This window comes from Epinephelus lanceolatus, chromosome 6 (assembly GCF_041903045.1).
Source record: "Epinephelus lanceolatus isolate andai-2023 chromosome 6, ASM4190304v1, whole genome shotgun sequence".
Taxonomy (NCBI): domain Eukaryota; kingdom Metazoa; phylum Chordata; class Actinopteri; order Perciformes; family Serranidae; genus Epinephelus; species Epinephelus lanceolatus.
In genome coordinates, this window is record NC_135739.1 from 22,240,248 (window position 1) to 22,259,417 (window position 19,170).

Consider the following 19,170-nt stretch of genomic DNA (forward strand, 5'->3'; position numbering starts at 1 on the left):
TGGGCGTACTCCACCCACAGCAGTTGCGAGGACCAGGAGGCAGGGTGCCTGGAGACCATGCAGCGGAGCGCCGTTTCCATTTCTTGATTCATCCTTTCTGACTGACCATTAGACTGGGGATGAAATCCAGACGTCAGGCTGGTGGAGGCCCCCAGGAGACGGCAGAATTCCCTCCAGAAGGTAGAGGTGAACTGGGGGCCTCGATCGGAGACCACATCAGACGGGAGGCCGTGAATCCGGAACACGTGTTGCAGAATCAGTTCAGCAGTCTCTTTGGCCGATGGAAGCTTGGGCAGGGGCACGAAATGAGCCATTTTACTGAAGCGGTCCACAATAGTCAAAATGGCGGTGTGGCCCCCTGACAGCGGCAGTCCAGTGACAAAGTCCAAAGAGATGTGGGACCAGGGGCGGTGAGGCACAGGCAGGGGTTGCAGGTGGCCGGCAGGGGCCTGCCGAGGGGCCTTGTTCTGGTTGCAGATTGGGCAAGCGTTAACAAAGTCTCTGGTGTCCTCATCCAAAGTAGCCCACCAGAACCGCCGTTGTAGGACCTCCTTGGTACGGAGGATCCCCGGATGGCAGGTGAGCCGGGAGTCGTGGGCCCACTGCAGAACCTCCGTCCTTAACTCCTGCGGGACGAATAGGCGGTCTTGGGGGCAGGAGCTGGGCCCGGGCTGGTCCTCCAAAGCAGCTCTAACTCGCTCCTCCACCCCCCAGGTGAGAGCGGCCATCAGACGAGAAGTGGGGAGGATGTTGTCAGGGCTGGGGGAGTCCTCTTCCCCGACCATGAACTGACGGGACAGGGCGTCAGGTTTGACGTTGCGGGAGCCTGGACGGTAGGAGAGAGTGAAGTTGAATCTGGCGAAGAAGAGGGCCCACCGGGCTTGATGAGAGTTCAGCCTCTTGGCCGAGCGGATGTACTCCAGATTCTTGTGGTCAGTCCAGACGAGAAAGGGGGTCTTGGTTCCCTCCAACCAATGGCGCCACTCCTCCAGTGCCAGCTTCACCGCCAACAGTTCTCGATTCCCGATGTCGTAATTTCTTTCAGCTGGGGACAGACGCCGGGAGAAAAAGGCGCAGGGGTGAAGCTTCTGGTCCCTGGCAGCACGTTGGGAGAGGACGGCCCCCAACCCCACATCCGAAGCGTCGACTTCTACGACGAACTGTCTCTCGGGGTCAGGGATCAGGAGAATGGGGGCTGAGGTGAACCGCCCCTTCAGGTGCAGGAACGCCTCCTCGGCGGCCGAGGTCCACCTGAAAGGGACCTTGGAGGAGGTGAGGGCGGTGAGAGGTGCTGCCACCGTGCTGTAGCCCCGGATGAACCTCCTATAGAAGTTGGCGAACCCCAGGAATCGTTGCAGCTGTTTGCGGGAATCAGGGACGGGCCAGGAGGTGACAGCTGATACCTTGACGGGGTCCATCTCCATGCGGTCCCGGCCTATGATGTACCCCAGGAAGGAGACAGAGGGGGCGTGGAACTCGCACTTCTCCGCCTTGACGAACAGTGAGTTCTCCAGTAGTCGCTGCAATACTGTCTGGACGTGATGAATGTGTTCTTGCTTGGAGCGGGAGAAGATGAGAATATCGTCTAGGTAGACGAACACGAACTTATTGAGCATGTCTCGGAGCACGTCATTGATGAGGGCTTGGAACACAGCAGGGGCATTGGTGAGGCCGAAAGGCATCACCAGGTACTCGTAATGTCCAGTAGGGGTGTTGAAGGCCGTCTTCCACTCGTCTCCCTCACGGATCCGGACCAGATGGTATGCGTTGCGGAGGTCCAACTTAGTGAAGATGGTGGCCCCTTGGAGCAGCTCGAAGGCTGAGGCGATGAGGGGGAGAGGGTAGCGGTTCTTCACCGTGATGTCGTTGAGCCCTCTGTAGTCGATGCAGGGCCTTAATGTCCCGTCCTTCTTGTCGACGAAGAAGAACCCCGCTCCGGCAGGTGAAGAGGAGGGTCGGATGATCCCGGCGGCCAGGGCGTCGTTTATGTAGGTCTCCATGGCTTCCCTTTCAGGTGCAGACAGGGAGTAGAGGCGGCCCTTGGGAGGGACGGAGCCGGGAAGGAGGTCGATGGCACAGTCGTAGGGCCGATGAGGGGGCAGAGAGGTGGCCCTAGCCTTGCTAAACACCTCCCAGAAGTCGTGGTAGTCAGGGGGCACCATGGAGAGGTCTGAGGTGGAACGGGAGCTGGCCGGTGGCGTGGATGCCACTGCTGGTCTGAGGCAGATCTGTTGACAGGAGGGGCTCCATCCCAGGATGGACCCCGTGGACCAGTCTATGTGGGGGTTATGACGGCGAAGCCAGGGGTAGCCAAGAATCAGGGGAAGGTTGGGAGATCTCAGAATGTGAAACTGAATAGTCTCTTGATGTGTGCCGGACAGAAGCATCGAGATGGGAGTGGTTTGATGAGTGACAGTCCCCAGGAGATGACCGTCCAGGGCGCTGGCTGGCACGGGATGAGGGAGAGGGACCCTAATGAGGTCCAACTGGCGGGCGAGCTCCTCGTCGATCAGGCTGACGTCCGCCCCCGAGTCGATGAATGTGGCGAGGGTGTGGGACCCCCCTGGCAGCAAAAGCTGGACGTGGAACAGAGGTCTTGGGTCGGGGGCAGAGTTCTGGGAACGGCTCAGCAGAATGCCCCTCTTTACTGCTGAGCCCTCCCTTTTGCTGGACACCGGGAAACAAAATGGCCGGCCTGGCCACAGTAGAGGCAGAGATTTCCCCGGCGTCGTCGCTCTCGCTCCTCTGGCGTTAGGCTGGTCCGCCCCACCTGCATGGGCTCCGTCCCTCCATGTATGGGTTCAGGAGGTGGGACAGGAGGGGCTGGGAGTCGACGTTGACGGAAAGATGGCCGGTGATCTCCTCCCTCGTGGCGTTGTTCCCTCCTCCTTGTCTGAATCCGCCTGTCCAGCCTCGTGGTCAACTCGATGAGTCCGTCCAGGGAACTGGGGAGGTCGAACGAAACCAGCTCATCCTTCACGTACGGAGCCAGCCCGTTGAGGAAAGCGTCACATTGGGCGGCAGCGTTCCAATCACTGAGACGAGCCCGGGTCCTGAAGTCAATGGCATAGTCAGCAACTGTCCGATCCCCCTGCCTCTGGCTCATGAGACCCCCTGTAACATCAGGACCCAGGGAAACGGGACCAAAAACCTTGCGAAGCTCCTCTGAGAAGGCCTGGAAAGAGGCGCAGGCTGGTGTGCCTCTCTCCCACTCTGCCGTTCCCCACAGACGTGCCCTTCCAGTGAGGTGGTTGATGGTGAAGGCGACTCTAGCCCCCTCTGTGGCGAAGGTATGAGGTTGCAGGGCGAACAGAATGGAACAGTTTGTCAGGAAAGGGTTGCAGCCCTCAGGGTCCCCTGCGTAGCGTTCTGGCGCCCCCACCCGGGGCTCGGGTGCAGTGCTAGAGGACGGCCCCGGGGTCGGAGCAGGAGGGGCTGGAGCCGCAGCAGGAACGGCGTGTTGTGTCATGGCGGCCGCCATCTGTTGCACCTGGGCGGCTAGCGAGGTTAGCGCTCGTTCCAGAGCAGACGCCGACTGACGAGCCTCCGCCGCGTTGGAGGCTAACTGAGCCTCATGCTGCTGGAGCATGCCCTCCACCCGGGCTAGGCGAGACTGAGGTGAAGCAGGGTCTGCTGGGTCCATTTCTGGCCAGATTGTACTGAAACGCGTGTGTTTGTGGACCCAAATGCAGTACCAGGCTCGCAGGAACAGTTGGTAATGACTTTTATTAGCACCACAGCAAACAGGGAATGCAGCAGGCAGAATAAACACAGAATAAAGTTCGTTCTTCGGGCAAGTTGCCCTCACACAGTCTCTGAGGCTCAGATGAGGGAAAGAGATCAAGCTTACGGCAGCCAAAGGTGGCGAGGCAGACGCACCGTAGGCTGAAGTGCCGGCTGATCGTGCTGAGAAGCCGACGAGGAGTGAGCTGAGGCGAGGTCGGGAGCCGGTGGGGGGGTCGTAGCTAGAAGAGCTGTCAGCGAAGGCAGAAGCACCGTTGAGGAGCAGGCAGGAGGGTAGACGAGGCCGGGCGGAGGAGTCGAGACCAGACGAGCAGGCAGAAACCAGAGACGCTGAAGCAAAGCACGAGGTCGGGGACAGAAGGCAGGTGAGTTTACCGGGAGGCAGACGAGGGGAGCAGGTCGGGGACAGGCAGAGTTGGCACCGGGAGATCAGGCAGGAGAAGAACGCTGGAGAGTCTCGCATAATGCTAAAGAACAATCTGGCAGTGAGTGAAGGTGCTGGAGAGGCTTATATGCAGGGCTGGTTGATGAGCTGCAGCTGTGTAGGCAGGTGAGCAGAGTTGGGCTGATGAGGTGGGCGCGGCTGGCAGGTAGAGTGAAGCAGAGGGAGGGGGAGTGGAAAAACACTGCAGCAGAGTGGCAGGAGAGGACTGAGAGACAGGGATTGTGACAGGCATCGTACGTTCCTGCAAACATAGGTTACATTTGAATGTTATTATGTAGTGGATACGTTGATAATTTATGATTCTGGAGATTTAAAAAATGCTGTGGTTAACATGTGGTTAAGTTTAGGCACAAAAACACTTGGTTATGGTCAGGAAAAGATAATGTTTGGGGTTAAGAAAAACAGTTTTGGTGGCACAATCACAGCTGGAGAAGCTGTTGCTATCTTGGAATAAAACAACTGCTTTTCATGGCATTAGCCTGGTTGGAAAACAACCCTTGTTGGCTAAAAAAACACCAATTTTTGGTTCACTAAAAAGTCGCTGGAAACACAGCAGTGGGACGCTAATAGTACCTCTGTTTGGTGGCTAAAACGCAGCTGGAAACAAAGCAATGGGTCGGTAATACTACCAACGTTTGGAGGCTAAAAAGTTGCTGGAAACAGTGATGGGTTGCGGAAAAACATGCCTTTTTGGTGGCTTAAAAAGCTGCTGGAAACACAGCGATGGGTCACTAAAAACACTTGTGTTTGGTGGCTAAAAAGCAGCATGAAACACAGTGATTGGTTGCTAAAAACATGCCTGTTTGATTCCCAAAAGCAGCTGGAAACAGTAATGGGTCGCAAGAAAAATCCAACCCCCTTTTGGCGGCTAAAAAGCCACTGGAAACAGTGATGGGTGCTAATAGCACTGACGTTTGGTGGCTAAAAAGCTGCTGGAAACACAGTGACAGGTTGCTAATAACATCACCATTTGATGGCTAAAAAGCAGCTGGAAACACAGTGACAGGTTGCTTATAGCACCACTGTTTGGTGGCTAAAAAGCTGCTGGAAACACAGTGACGGGAAGCTAAAAAAACTCCAATGTTCGGTGGATAAAAAGCAGCTTAAAACAGTGATGGGTTGCTAGAAAACACCCATGTTTGGTGGCTAGAAAGCAGCTGTTGCGTTGCTTAAAAAAGCCCCCGTTTGGTGGCTAAAAAGTAGCTGTTGGGTTGCTTTAAACACCTCTGTTTGGTGGCTAAAAAGCAGCTGGAAACAAAGCAATGGGTCGATAATAGTACCGATGTTTGGAGGCTAAAAAGTTGCTGGAAACAGTGATGGGTTGTGGAAAAACACGCCTTTTTGGTGGCCTAAAAAGCTGCTGGAAACACAGCGATGGGTCACTAAATAACACTTGTGTTGGTGGCAAAAAAGCAGCATGAAACACATTGATTGGTTGCTAAAAACATGCCTGTTTGGTTCCCAAAAGCAGCTGGAAACAGTGATGGGTCGCAAAAAAAAACCCCACCCCCTTTTTGCGGCTAAAAAGCCACTGGAAACACAGCGATGGGTGCTAATAGCACTGACGTTTGGCTAAAAAGCAGCTTACAACAGTGATGGGTTGCTAGAAAACACCAGTGTTTGGTGGCTAAAAAGCAGCTGTTGGGTTGCTTAAAACACCCCCATTTGGTGGCTAAAAAGCAGCTGTAAACACAGCGATGATTGCAGAAATGTACAATCATGCCAACATTTTCTTGTTTAACTGGGCTGGGGTTGGCTTATGGGCTTCTGTGGGCCCGAACCTTTCTTTTTGCCACACAAAGATGAGTCTGTTCATTTTTCCTGCTGTGGATAAATCCCTTCAAAAGACTAAAACTAGCAACGAATTGATCCGAATAACAAATAATCCGTTCAGCCCAAGCCTGATAGATTGCCTGCGCCATTGAGCTCCATTGATGTCAGAAACTATTAAAAATACATCAGTGATCCTTACTGTCGCACTGGCTGACATTGTCTTTTCATTACGATGAGCACAGGCACTGTAGTTTATTTTTAGTCAAATATAATGAAAGCATGACCCAGTCTGAGCACGAACAGTTCATCGATTCCTCTAGTGTTGCCATGGTGCTGTCAGTCAAGTATTGTGAGAAGAAATAATGCATTGTTGGATTTGGTGTCTTTGTCAATAGATTTGTTGATCATAAGAAAAATATAGACCGATACCCACCTTTTTCATTTGGTCCTTGATAAGTTATATTCTGAAATACATGTTATTATTTCAAAGTGTAAAAAAAAAAAAAACAGATTTTGAAACCTACTGAAACTGAACTGAAATTCACAATCATTCGTTTGTTTTTTAGGGTTTACAGTTATTTATATGACATAATGACACTGCGTGTATTTAGTTGTAGGGAAATTTTGGGAAAGATTAAACTTTAAATGTTTTAATTGACAAAACAATTGACAGAACAACTAAATGTATAGGTAAATGTCACTGCAGGCTTTATGTCGCTTTGAACAGAGAGGAAACTCATTAAATGCCAGTATCAAGAACTGAATGTTATCATCAACTAATCATCAGTTTATGACCCATGTGTGAGCTGTGATAACCATTTATCTGTCTACCTTCATGTATCTTTATCTTTCTGTGTGTGTATGAATTGTTGCCAATTGCCAATATTCTTCTTTTTATTCTTTTTTTTTGCCTGAAGTCATTCACTTTGCTCTATGTATATTGATAGCTAAGATACTCCATAACAAAGTCCAATTTGGCTAATGTCTGTAATTTCCCACTCTAATTCACTTCTAACTGAGAGGCAGTGCTAATGAGAAGTGAGAGCGAATGGTAGTGCAGGCTGGAAATTAATAGCTGGCAGCATCAATGCACAGGCTTTAGATGAGTCGTCAATATAGCTCCATCACTTGAGTCCTAATATTGGGCTGAGAGGGTTGTTTTTACAGGTTTTCTACAACTAGGTTTTCTAATGGCTATTTTTACACTGCTCTACTTCCCATCCAAAGTGACACAGATTAAGTGTTCCCCATGGCTGCTCAGTGCAAACACTGTTGACCACTGAGACACCTGTGTAGGAGGTTGCAAATTACACAAAAAGCTGTAAATTAAAACAGCTGATGATGTAATTCTCTAGAGATAAATAGGGAAGAACAGGATACAATGACCCATCTTACAATGGCCCTCATTTATAATACGAATGTACATCAGAAAGCTGGGCGTACAGTCATTTCCATGCAAACCTTAGCATTTGTCAATGTGGACGTGAGCAGAGGCTACGACCAGATCTCATGTCAGGTGTCAACTCGTGTGCACAAGTTTGAGTCAGCGTGGACTTTAGGTGCAGCAGTGTGAATTTGGCTGAGGTGGAGAATTGTTTTAGATGCCAGTCAGAAAATGGTCTGAGTATTTGCAGCCACATATTGATCACTTAAAAATGTATAGCCTATGAGGGAATATTATGTTTTGTAAAGGCCTCTCTATCACAGCTGGCAATTGCCTGGCTCTGTGGGACTGTGTCCAGGCTGACCAAAGGCTGAACATCACTGGTGCCTGGCTCTAATTTATCTGATTTTTTTTTTTTTTTTTTGTTACAATGGTAAGCTAATGATATTCATTTAATTTATCACTGAAACATTATCAAAAAGAAATGAATAAACCCTGGCACAGTGTCATTATTTAAATATTAGTGGTCTAGGCCAGTGGTTCCCAACTGGTGGTTTGCAAACGTTTGTAAAAAACACACTTTATTTTAAAGTACAGTGAATTTCCGGCACAGAGTTTTTATTTTGTAGTGCTGTTTCGGCTGTAGAGTGGGTGACTAAGAGACAACTACTTGACAGAGACAGCAAACTAACGCAATGACATGGCCAAACGCAAGTATGACACTGAATATATTAAATGGTGTGGACCTCGAAGTAATGACGATGGAGAAATCTGGACCCAGTGGCTGGATCATTTGGGAACCACTGGCCTAGGCTACTAAATACTTACCATTTTCCGGCCTTGGACACCTGGTTTGTCTGTGTCTAATAATGTCAGTATATATAGCTATAGGTTGGTCCATATCATAGATGTCTAACTTAAATATTCCAACTAGAGCTCTGCGCGGGACTGTTTTCTTCAACCTGCTCCTGCCCGCTCCTGCTGAATTTCTGACCATTACCGCCCGCAACCGCAACGTGTGTATTACACTACTGCCCGCTCCCGCAATGTGTATGTCCACTCCCGCCCGCACCCGCAAAACTCTGAGAATTTATGCCCGCACAATAATAGAGATCAATGATTTTGTGTCTTCTCCCGTCCTGCAGGAGAAAACACGTCATTTTATAAGCTATTAATAAAGAGATTCATGGGGTTGTTTGTTTCGTTTCCCTGGCCTGCATGTCTTTTGACGCACTGGTCAGGAATAGCGCTCCTATTTCGTTGTTTTCATTTAGTTTTTAATGAAATAAAGGCTGTTTCATATTCTATTCTCCTCCTCTGTATTTATTTATTTTTCTACCTTTATATAATCACGCAGTGATTGAAGTTAAGGCAAGCCCGGCGCCAGGATGAAGCTACTGAGGGGGCGGTTAAAAATGATGAGGGGGCAAATCTTTATTATTCAACATAGGTTCACAGTGAGTTATAAAGAGCTCGCAGCCGTGCGTAATTGTTGTGCGTAATGACAGCTCGTCGCCGGTGAAACACAATAAACTGCACGTCTTCTTTCATGTTTGTCTCATGACAGATGGAGCTTACAGACAGACAGGTGGAGCAAGCCGCAAATTGGTATGAAAGCTGGTTCAGGCCAGGGCATATTTGTCCATTTATGAATAAATATAGAGTGGAAACGCTTATGCATGTGCACCAAGATCCCGCAGTTTTTTTTTAGCCACTCGTTCCCGCCCGCAGCAAAGTCCAAACCGCCCGCTCCCGCAATATTTGCGTTGGGTCCCGCGGGACCCGGCGGGACCCAGTCCCAATGCAGCCCTCTAATTCCAACCTCAGCCAGAGTTTCATTGTCTGCTGCAACGGTGTAGTCCACAGCAGTGATTTCTTTCCATACTGCATTTTTCTGGTTTCCATTGATGCCACTTCTATGCTGCCAAATAAAACCAGTTGGTTTAATTGAACCTGGAATGTCAGCGTTTCCATTTTTAGCTCAGAAAATTTCTCTTCTTGGCTGTATTACACCTCTCTATGTTGTAAACTCTTGAGGCGATTTCTGCGCGATGAAAGACTTGCATTTTCTTCTTGTTTCCTGGTTTTGTTTTTCAAAATGTTGGCTATGGGGGGAACTGAGCTAAAAGTCCAGGCGAAGGTAGGCCTGGGTATATTACATTTTCGTGCTTATTCAATACCAAAACTATACTTTTTCATTACCTCACACTGAGAAATATGGAAGTGCTTTTAACTTTCTTTTCTATTTAATCAAATCACTAATTATTTTGATAATCGATTAATCATTTGAGTTATTTCTCAAGCAAAAATACTTTTTACTGGATACAGCTTCCCAAATGTGAAGATCTTCTAGGTCTATTTGTCTTATATGATAGGGCTTTACCCTGTTGCCTGGACAAAACAAGAATCTTTTGCCGTGGGAAATTGATAGTTAGATTGTGATAGTTATTTTTCACAACCAGTATGTAACGTCTACTTTCAATTTCTTTTGACAAACAAACAGACAAACGAGACAAAAAACCTTTGGTGTCAACCTAAATGTACTGTAGTTTTACACCCATCACTTAGGATAAGTGGTTTTACTTGTCCCATTGATGCAGTATGACAATACTAAATATTGATATTACAGAAATTACAATTACAGTTTGAATAGACAAAAAAAACAAATCCTCTGTTGTTCTGGTGACTGAAACTCTGGTCTCTTTCATTCAGTTACAATTACAAATGATCTCAAGTAAGCAAACAACATTCGTCGACTTTAATCAGCATTCCTAAGTGATGTTTCTTTCTGTGAGCAAACATCTTTGAACATACTCGACTCTAAATAGACCAGTTCACATTAACCATTAACATAACAAAGAAAAGCAACAAATTCTCCCAATTCAAAAGTTGTTTTGCAGTTCTGCTTCAAAACTTACTTAAATGAGGCTATATCATTAAAATGCCGTGGATAATTTTTCAGTTAATTGACTAATCGTTCCAGTTCTAGTCATGACCATAATGCTACAGCAATTAAATTATTAAATGGAAGTGCCAGAGAAGAAACCTTAAAATGCACAAAACTCTTCAACACCCTGGAGATTTTTGGCAAGTGTAAGCGAGAGTGTGGGAAAACAAGAAGAGAGTCTGCTTGGCGAGCTGCTCCGTCTGAACAACATCCCAACACATCAGAGCAAGAAAATAAGCCAGAGCAAATAAACGAGGAAGTCTAAAAGAATACAGCTCAACACACCTGCTAACAGACTCGCACCTACACACAGATACACACTTGCTAGAGCCACAGATTGTCAGCCATATCCCACTGTGAATCTGGCTTCATCTTTGGATTTGATAGAAAAAGAAGGCGGCGTTGTACAACTTGTTAAAGAGGATCTTTCATGGCTCAGCACTGTTTATCAGCTGATTCATAACATGTTCCATTTTATCCTTTTAGCCTGAGGGAAGTCATGTCTCATCCGTTCACAACACTGGGGCCTTAAGTCTTTCCATCGCCACCTTCTAATGACTGTCATCCATTTTTCATCTTCCCCACAGTGAATGTGATGTGAAGCCTGATGTCTCACATCTTCCCGCTGTGACTTACTGGCAGGATGTTCTCTTTGTTCAGATGAAGTAATGCAGCTTATTAAGCCAATATCAAGAATCACATCCTATGAATGTATTCTGGGGAAAACATTCTGTTTAAGGAAGCACAAGGCAAGACAAGAAATACAGTGACTATTAGAAAGCAGGAGTAGGCTACTTACAGCACACTTAGGAGCACTTTTGGCAACAGCATGATCTTAGCAGATATTACTGGAGGTTTCATTTTCTAATAGCATAGCCCATGAATGCAATTCTCAGAAATCAGTGTGTGAAAAATTACACAATTCTGTCAGCATTCTCAACTGCATGACATATTTTAGACAAAAGTCATACGCTTCCATTGGCTAAATTTCTCTCTTTTATGTATGTTTAAATCATAGACTGTATGGACGACATGACAGCTCCCCAAAAATGAAGCCAAAACATCTGGATCACTGCCCGGTGGGTGGCTGATGTATGTTCAAGTGTTCATTTTTCTGATAAGTTAAGTTTTAATTACTTATTTGATGTTATATAAAAGGGTTTGACGTCATGATTGACAGCTGTGTGTGCCAATCTGTGTGCTCACGATCAATGCCACTGCTCGTGATTGATTGGACAGGTGTATGGACGGGAACTTGATACAGTCGGAGTAGGTGATCATTCCTGTGCATTACCAGTGCAAGATGGTAGCGGCTATACCCAGGATATTGGCTTCATTTTTGTACAGTGGGAGGAAGTGGAGACATCTTTATATGTCATTATTGGTGTAAATTAAAGGGTGTTGGTGCAGCCTCCTTTTGGAGCAGGAATGAATGCCTAACACTAAATGGTCATTGGTTTGAAATCAATGTTGTGTATACAGTACATAAATGTAGTATGAAAAAAAGATTAAGTCAATGTCACTATTGCCAATCAGTGTCACTCTTTTGTCTTACATTGTGTGTTTATCTAAGAAAAATAAGTATGTACAAATAAGTTAAAATTCAATGCAAGTTATGCACGTGCACTAAAATCCCATGTCCAACATTTGGGCATATATGAGCATGAGCGTGTGGGAGGGTTCGCTTTGACCTCAAGCACGGTGACCAGAAACAGCCAGACATATCAAGTGTTCCCCCTCATAGACATCATGCTTTTAAAGGGAATTCTGAGGGTGTACAAGGCCATAGTTGAGCCTCATCTGCATTTTTAGCCACATGTGAATTCTGAGCGCTCAAGGTTTTTGATAGTGCTGCCAATTTTTGCCATCCTACAAGGTCTCTTGTTGACTTCATGACCAGTTCCTGTGCACTTCTGGTGAGCCTACGATATTCTATTGACATTCCATGGTCACGGAGCTGATTGCAAGTTTTAAGGAGGGTTTCCTGAGAATTCAGTATCTAGGCTTGATACCCTGGGAAATGAATGTGACTGGCTGTGAAAATGTTGCAGTAGTTGGTCAAAGTGCAAAGAACTGAGAGGCATTTTATTCTATATTTAAAAATCCATTTCTTTTTTGAGTAAGTTCTAGGGATGCACTGATTTATTGCTGAACATTGGTATTGGCTGATATTCACCTTGCTGACTTTCATCGGCCTATCGGCATTCACTGATGGCAGTGTTCTTCTGTTGTGTCACATCAATTCTACGCAGCCTAAAAAGCAGGGCTCGAGACTAATGGCCACAAACTTAAATTAATGAGCAGGTACAAGAAGAATACAATGACTGTTTGGCAAATGGGCTCTGTGATCTCACTGTGTGTGCCGAGATGGCTAGTAACAGCATGCGTCCGATTGACTTGGGGACAATAGAAAACGTGTTTGGGGCAATGGAGATCTTCCCCTTTGGGACGAAAGGGCGCAGTACACTCACTATTGAACATGTCAGAGGACGCACCTTATTGTTTCCCTGATAATGCTACATTCAGAACTATGAATCCAGGTTAAAATTAACAGGGGGAGAGTGAGTTAACATTAGCTGTTAGCAGCTGGTGGCCGCAACCAGCAGCTAATAGAGGTTGCATTGAGTTATACTGTGATGCATTCAAGCTCTAATGAGTAGAAATGAGTATTGGCCCAATTGGCCCTAAAATTGGGGTCATTGGTCCGACATCCCACTGTTCCGACCATATTAAACCCATTGTTACGAAGTCCCGTTGTTCCGAAATCATCATGATGCCCTGTGGTTAAGGTCTGGTTAGGTTTAGGCACAAAAACCACTTGGTTAGGGTTAGGAAAAGATCATGGTGTGGGTTAAAATGAAAAAGAAAGTGACAAACACATAAGCCATGAGCCTGCTTCGCCTCAAGCCTTTCCCAGCTGACCCAGAGCCGGTCGCGCCGCACCATCAAGGCAGAAATACGCCCGCCGGGAGCCGTTCAGCACCGCGGAGAGCTCCCCACACAACCCGGACCCCAGAGTTAATAACAGGAGGTTATGGTGTTTCATTCTCTCCTCTCTATGACACTTGTATCTCGACCAGTAGCCTACTTTTGTTGCGTTGCTGATCCTCTATGGTACACAAATACAGTATAGCCTAGTATAATCACATATCGGAACAACGGGATGTCGGACTAATGAGAGGTCGGAACAATGAGAGGTCGGAACAATGCTACGGCAACCTAAGATTTAAATTTTAGTGTTTTCATGAGGTGTTCAGTGTAATCTAGTAATGTAGTTTTTTTAGCAAGAAACTTAAGTAAACACAGTTATTTGAAGGAGAATTTTGTTGTTTTCACAGCAGAATAAAAAAAGGTATTTGAAGGGAATTATGATATAAAAAGTAAAAGTAAAAATGCTTTTGAAGCAAAAGGCAGAATAAATAACAATAAAAACAAAATAAACAATAATATAAAAAACACTAGTATCAGCTATCAGCCAAATTTCTATTTTTAAACATAGGTAGCAGTGTTGGCCCCCAACTTTTAATATTGGTGCATCCCTAGCAAATTCTAAAGGCAATTTCCAAACTGATACATCCATAAATCTTACTCACTGTTGAAAACTTTCTATGTAAGCGATTAGTTGCTTTGACATTTGTTTTTAAGCATCTTAATTTACGTAAGTCTGTTCACTTCATCATTTCTGTCACAGCATGGTGCTGAAGACACGTTGGCAACTTTTTGCTTAATTTGCAATGTTTACATCCACTCATTTCCAAAAGAAATACTTTGAAGCGTGTGGTTTAAATGACATTTGTGAAACAAACCTGCAAACAAGTAGAGCAGAACAGTCAGTTTTTATGCATGAATCATGCTAATGATCAAATCCCAAAAATGTGCACCTACTCATGAACAAATCAGAGTTAAGTAATTCACAGCAGGCTCAGTTAAGAGAGTTTGGTGACTGTGACTTGAAGCACTCATAAGAGTAAACCTTGCAGAAAAAAGTGAGAATGGTTGAAGACGAAATTACAGAAGTTTTCTCAAAATTATATTCTGAAATTCAATTTATTAGTCAAGGACCTGAAGCGAAACTACACAACCAATGAATATTTATTGTTTCGTCCTTCAGAAACTTTCAGAATTAATTCTGTTGGTTACAATGAAATAAAAAGTATCTTAAGAATTAAAATGACCACAGAGACCCATTAAACCACTCTTACCAGTTTGTCTGTCTGTCTCTCTGTCCATCTGTTTGTCTGTCTGTCTCTCTCTGTGACTTTCCATGCTGTTTTTACGTCACACTGTCCTCGCTCATTGGCATGTAATGAGTACAATTAAAACAGTACAACATAAATTTCAAGGTGAAATCAGAGACTTCAGTTTGTTTGACAGGGAGACTATTTACATGTTCATATTATCGTAATAGAGGCTGTTTGGCAGCGTAAAGCAGGGATTGATAACAACTTTCCAAGACACACAGGCAGGAGCTGAACAAGTAAGGTCAACTTAAGGTCATGTGTTTCCAAAAAATCTCTGAGACTACAGTGTGGGAGGTGTACAACCAAACAAAGGAGGTAATATAAATTCTCTGGAATTTGGCCTCCCTGATGGCTTTAATCATGTTACCCAGTTGTTTTCTCAGATGTCATTAACCTCATTTATCAGGTCAGAGAATAAACATCATTTTTTGTTCTTCAGTGGAAAGATGTCTGTGGGTGATGTCACAAAAGCATGAGCTCAAGCTGTTTTGTCAGTTTTGGTGCTGAGAGATTTGCACACATCTTGTACATTTTATAATATAATAGTAAGAGTTCCAAATAGTCAGTATTGTTCCAACGTACGTACATTTAATAATGGCCACTTTATACCATACATTACTCTGCTCAAAAACGTCTTTTCTTTTCCACTTATCGATACAATAGTCACACTCAATAAATATGTAGTACTTGCTGTGTGAAATAGCACAAACCCTTTTCCCTGGAGGTTGTTGTTTTACCTCATGAAAGTATATTAATATTTCATGATGTTTGTGGTGTGTCCTGACTTTACGTGACAACCTCTGCTATAAAATGGGGAAACCCTGAATGTGTAGCACTGCACAGCTGCGTCTCTGTGATGGTGAGTGACATCTCTCAGCTGAGTTGTAGCTGGTAGTGCATTGAGACCACAGGTGAATGATACTGTGTATAATTAGAACAACAAGCATTAGTGTTTTCTGATCTGGTGCTGCTATCAACAGCTATGGTTTAGGTTTATTACGTTGAGACACAAAGAACTTAGTCAGGTTTGGGCAGAGATTATGATTTGGGTTAAAATTGCATCCTGGTGAAGGTTAGGGGACCTTTGCCATCATGGTTACTATAATTACTACCTGGTTAAGGTTATGAAACAATCATGGCCACTGCTAAAGAAACCAGCATGACTGTAGGAAACAGGAAACGAACTGCAGTATCACACAATTAAGTAAAGTGTTTTGTTCACACCGCCTCCTGCTTTGTACGTGGCTCTATAACAAGGTCACACTGACTATGTTTACATACACACAATTGTGTTTTTTCTCTTATTCTGAAGAAGACAATATTCCTGCTGAACTGTTTACATAGAAAATGTCCAGAAATGTGGGCTTTTCTTTCAGGCATGTATCTCTACCACAGCCTTGCAGTTGGCTTAAGAAGAAGATCAAGAAAAAGATATGCTTTATTAATCCCAGAGAGGAAATTTAATTTTTCCCACTCTGTACACACAGGCCAGAAATACACACACATCCACAAACAGGACCCACTCATGCATTAACTGGAGAGATGTCAGAGTGAGATGGCTGCCTTTTACAGGTGTCCCAAGTAGTTGGGGGTTTGGTGCCTTGGCAGTGCCCATGAGGGGACCTGACACCTCTCCAGCTACCAGTCCACACTTCATATTTGGGCTGTATGGGGACTTCAGCTGGCGACCCTCCGATTCCCAAGCCAAGCCCATATGGACTGAGCTAATGATAATGGACTAGTAGTGTAAGTGAATTAAGAATATAGCACTTTTCAGACATTGGTCACAAAATGCTTTCCAAGGGTACTAAACAACAGTGGTTAACAATTGGTGGGTTGCAGTCCAAAAGTGGGTCACGTGTCCATTCTGAATGGACTGCAAGTGACTCACGACTGTGTAAAGTTTGTAAAAAAGACACACTTTAATTTGACATACAATGAATTTCCGGCACAGAGTTTTTATTTTGAAGTGTTTCCTGCTGTAGAGTGAGTGACTAATGGACAGCCACTTGACAGAGACGGCAAACTAGCTTGGCAACATGTTCAAACACAAGTATGACGGTGAAGGTATTGTACTGTGTGGACTAGAGGCTGACATTTTTTTGGGAGTCCCACGGGTCACGTGATTCCCGTGGGATTCCCACGTGATGGGAATCAGTTTTTTATTATTCTTCACGTGATTGGGACGGGATGGGAAAAAAAGTCAATGGGAGCGGGCAGGACTGGGAATCATAATTAGGCCTGTCGCGATATGCGATAAGTCGGTTAATTGCACAGTAAATTAAAAGGGATTAATTGCCATATTTATGTGTGTTTGTTTTCCTCGTCTCTCTCCACCAAAGAGACTGGACAACATGAGCGTTCACTTCCGTGCATCGTCTGGCAGCCAGGTGACTTAGATCATTAGCGTAATGAATGCTCTTGTCATCGAGTGTCTTTGTCTGTGTGGGGGAGGTGGGGCTATGGGCTACACACACACAGTGCGATCTTCGTGAGGGGGAGATGAGACGGAGAAAAAAAAAGAGAGTTGAGCGTAAGAGAAAGACAGGGAACTTGTTCCTAAACCAAATGCCACGGCCCCTGTGTGGGAGTATTTTGGATTTAAACCAAATGACAGAGGGCAGCCCAGTAATTTGGACGAGCCGGTGTGCCGGGTTTGTTCTAAAATCATCTCAACAAAAAGAGCGAATACGACCAACTTAACTGCACACCTGCTACAACAGTAACATGCTGCTCTAACACTGATGCTTCAGTATTAATAATCTAATGATGCCATATATAATAATATCAGTCAGAGGAACCAAACACTGCTTCTACTGCAATACTTTAATTTTTCTCTCTCAGAACTGGTTCTTATGGCGTGTTGTCTGACCACATCAGAAATCAAATGTGTTTGTCATTCTGAACAGCATCAAGGTGGAGTGAATGTTAAAATAAACAGGCAATAAACATCAAAACACAACATTAGATGTCATATTTGGGTTTATATTCAACTAAGGTAGGCTTTGTGTGATCCATGTACTATAGATATTTTTTTTTTTTTACTGTAACTGAAACACAACACGGGAGCAGGATGGGACGGGAGTCATTCTTGTGGGATTGGGATGGGAGGGGATTTTTTTTTCCTTTTTCATGGGATTGGGACGGGATGGGATTATTTTTGTGGGAGTGGGATGGGACGGGACTGAAAATCCACTCCCGTGTCACCTTCTAGTGTGGACCTGGAACTCATGACTAAGGAGAAATCTGGACCCTGTGGTTGGACCAGTTGGGAACCACTGATATACAACATAGAAGAAAAAAAATATAGAAGATAAAGCTACTACCCGAGCCAAGTATAAGAGTGAAATTGTTTGCACACTACATAATGGAAAAATCAAAAACCCAACCACAATACACAAGAAGGAAATAAAGATAAAACAGAGCTAGTGCATTCACGTTAGCTTTAGGGCTGGGCGGTATGACCTAAAATTCATATCACGGTATAAATCGAATCCCTTCACGGTAACGGTATATATCGCGGTATAAATTTAAGTGTAAAAGTTATAATAGAAGTGTTTCTGAATGGGTTTTGTAGTCCCTTAGCAAAGCTAAATTGATAAAAAAACAACAACAACAAAAGCAAAGATATAATGTATTTTTTAGAGCATTTATTGTGCAGAATGCAGATCTCAAAACTCAAAATTAAAACCCAGTACTCTATGGTGCAAAATGTCCCCTGGGATCTATATCAAAAGATAATTTCCTTCTTTTAGCAAAATCCTAAATGACTGAGTTGTGTTTTTTCCACCTGGACCTTTATGCTCTGCCATTTCTCCTAATCATCACGCTGTAACCTGTGACAGGCTGTTATGATACCACAACTATCACACATTCACATATGGAGTTTTTTGTGGAGCCCCTAGCGTCACATAGGTTTACATTACCAAAGGTTTATGACAAACTCTCTTGCTGAAAACCAACTCCCGTGTGCGCACGGCGAGAGAGGAGAGGGAGAGACGCTGTGCTGCTGCCAGAGGAGACACTGAATGAGTTCCCTCTGAGCGGTAAGTCGCTAAAAGAGTCTGAGAAGTCCGGGTCTGTTCATAAGACATTAACTCACTCACTCACAAGTTCTCCAGCAACACATGTTGCACGTGCTACGATAAATCACGGACGTGAACCAGCTCCTCTTGCTCCGCTGTCTCTGTGCTCGCAGCCATTTTCACACTGAGGCAGGTGCGATGACGTCATCGACGATAGGACGGTAGAGCGCAAATCTCTACCGTGGGCCAAATTTATATCATTTCTACCGTCTACTGCATATACCGTGCAGCCCTAGTTAGCCTGTCTGAAAAGTTTCTAGGCTTATAAAAGAAACCATACAGTCAGCAGACTGCATGGGAGCAGGCAGAGCATTCTATAATTAAGGTGCTGCAGTGCCAAAAGCTTAATCACCTTGTGTCTTAAAGTGGTTGCGAGGGACAGCAAGCAAATTTAGTGTATTTGATTGATGAGAGTGAGCAGACCAATACGGGTGAAGTAGTTCAGCCACAAAAGTAGTGTACATGTATACTCTGTGAGCAAGAAGGAGAGTGCTTCCTTCTATGCTACTGATGGTTGAATCTATTATTGCCATACAAAAATCTCTATCAGT

General features: G+C 45.0%; 1 protein-coding gene across 1 annotated transcript in view; it reads right to left on the minus strand.

Moving 5' to 3' along the window:
* Positions 1–2,644: 2,644 nt before the first annotated feature.
* LOC144463726 (uncharacterized) overlaps positions 2,645–19,170 on the minus strand; it is a 29,868-nt gene continuing 13,342 nt past the window's right edge. Inside the window, exon 2 of the mRNA XM_078169118.1 lies at positions 2,645–4,430. Within this exon, the coding sequence (XP_078025244.1) occupies positions 2,645–4,207 (1,563 nt within the window). The 5' untranslated portion in view covers positions 4,208–4,430. The remainder of the gene's footprint in view (positions 4,431–19,170) is intronic.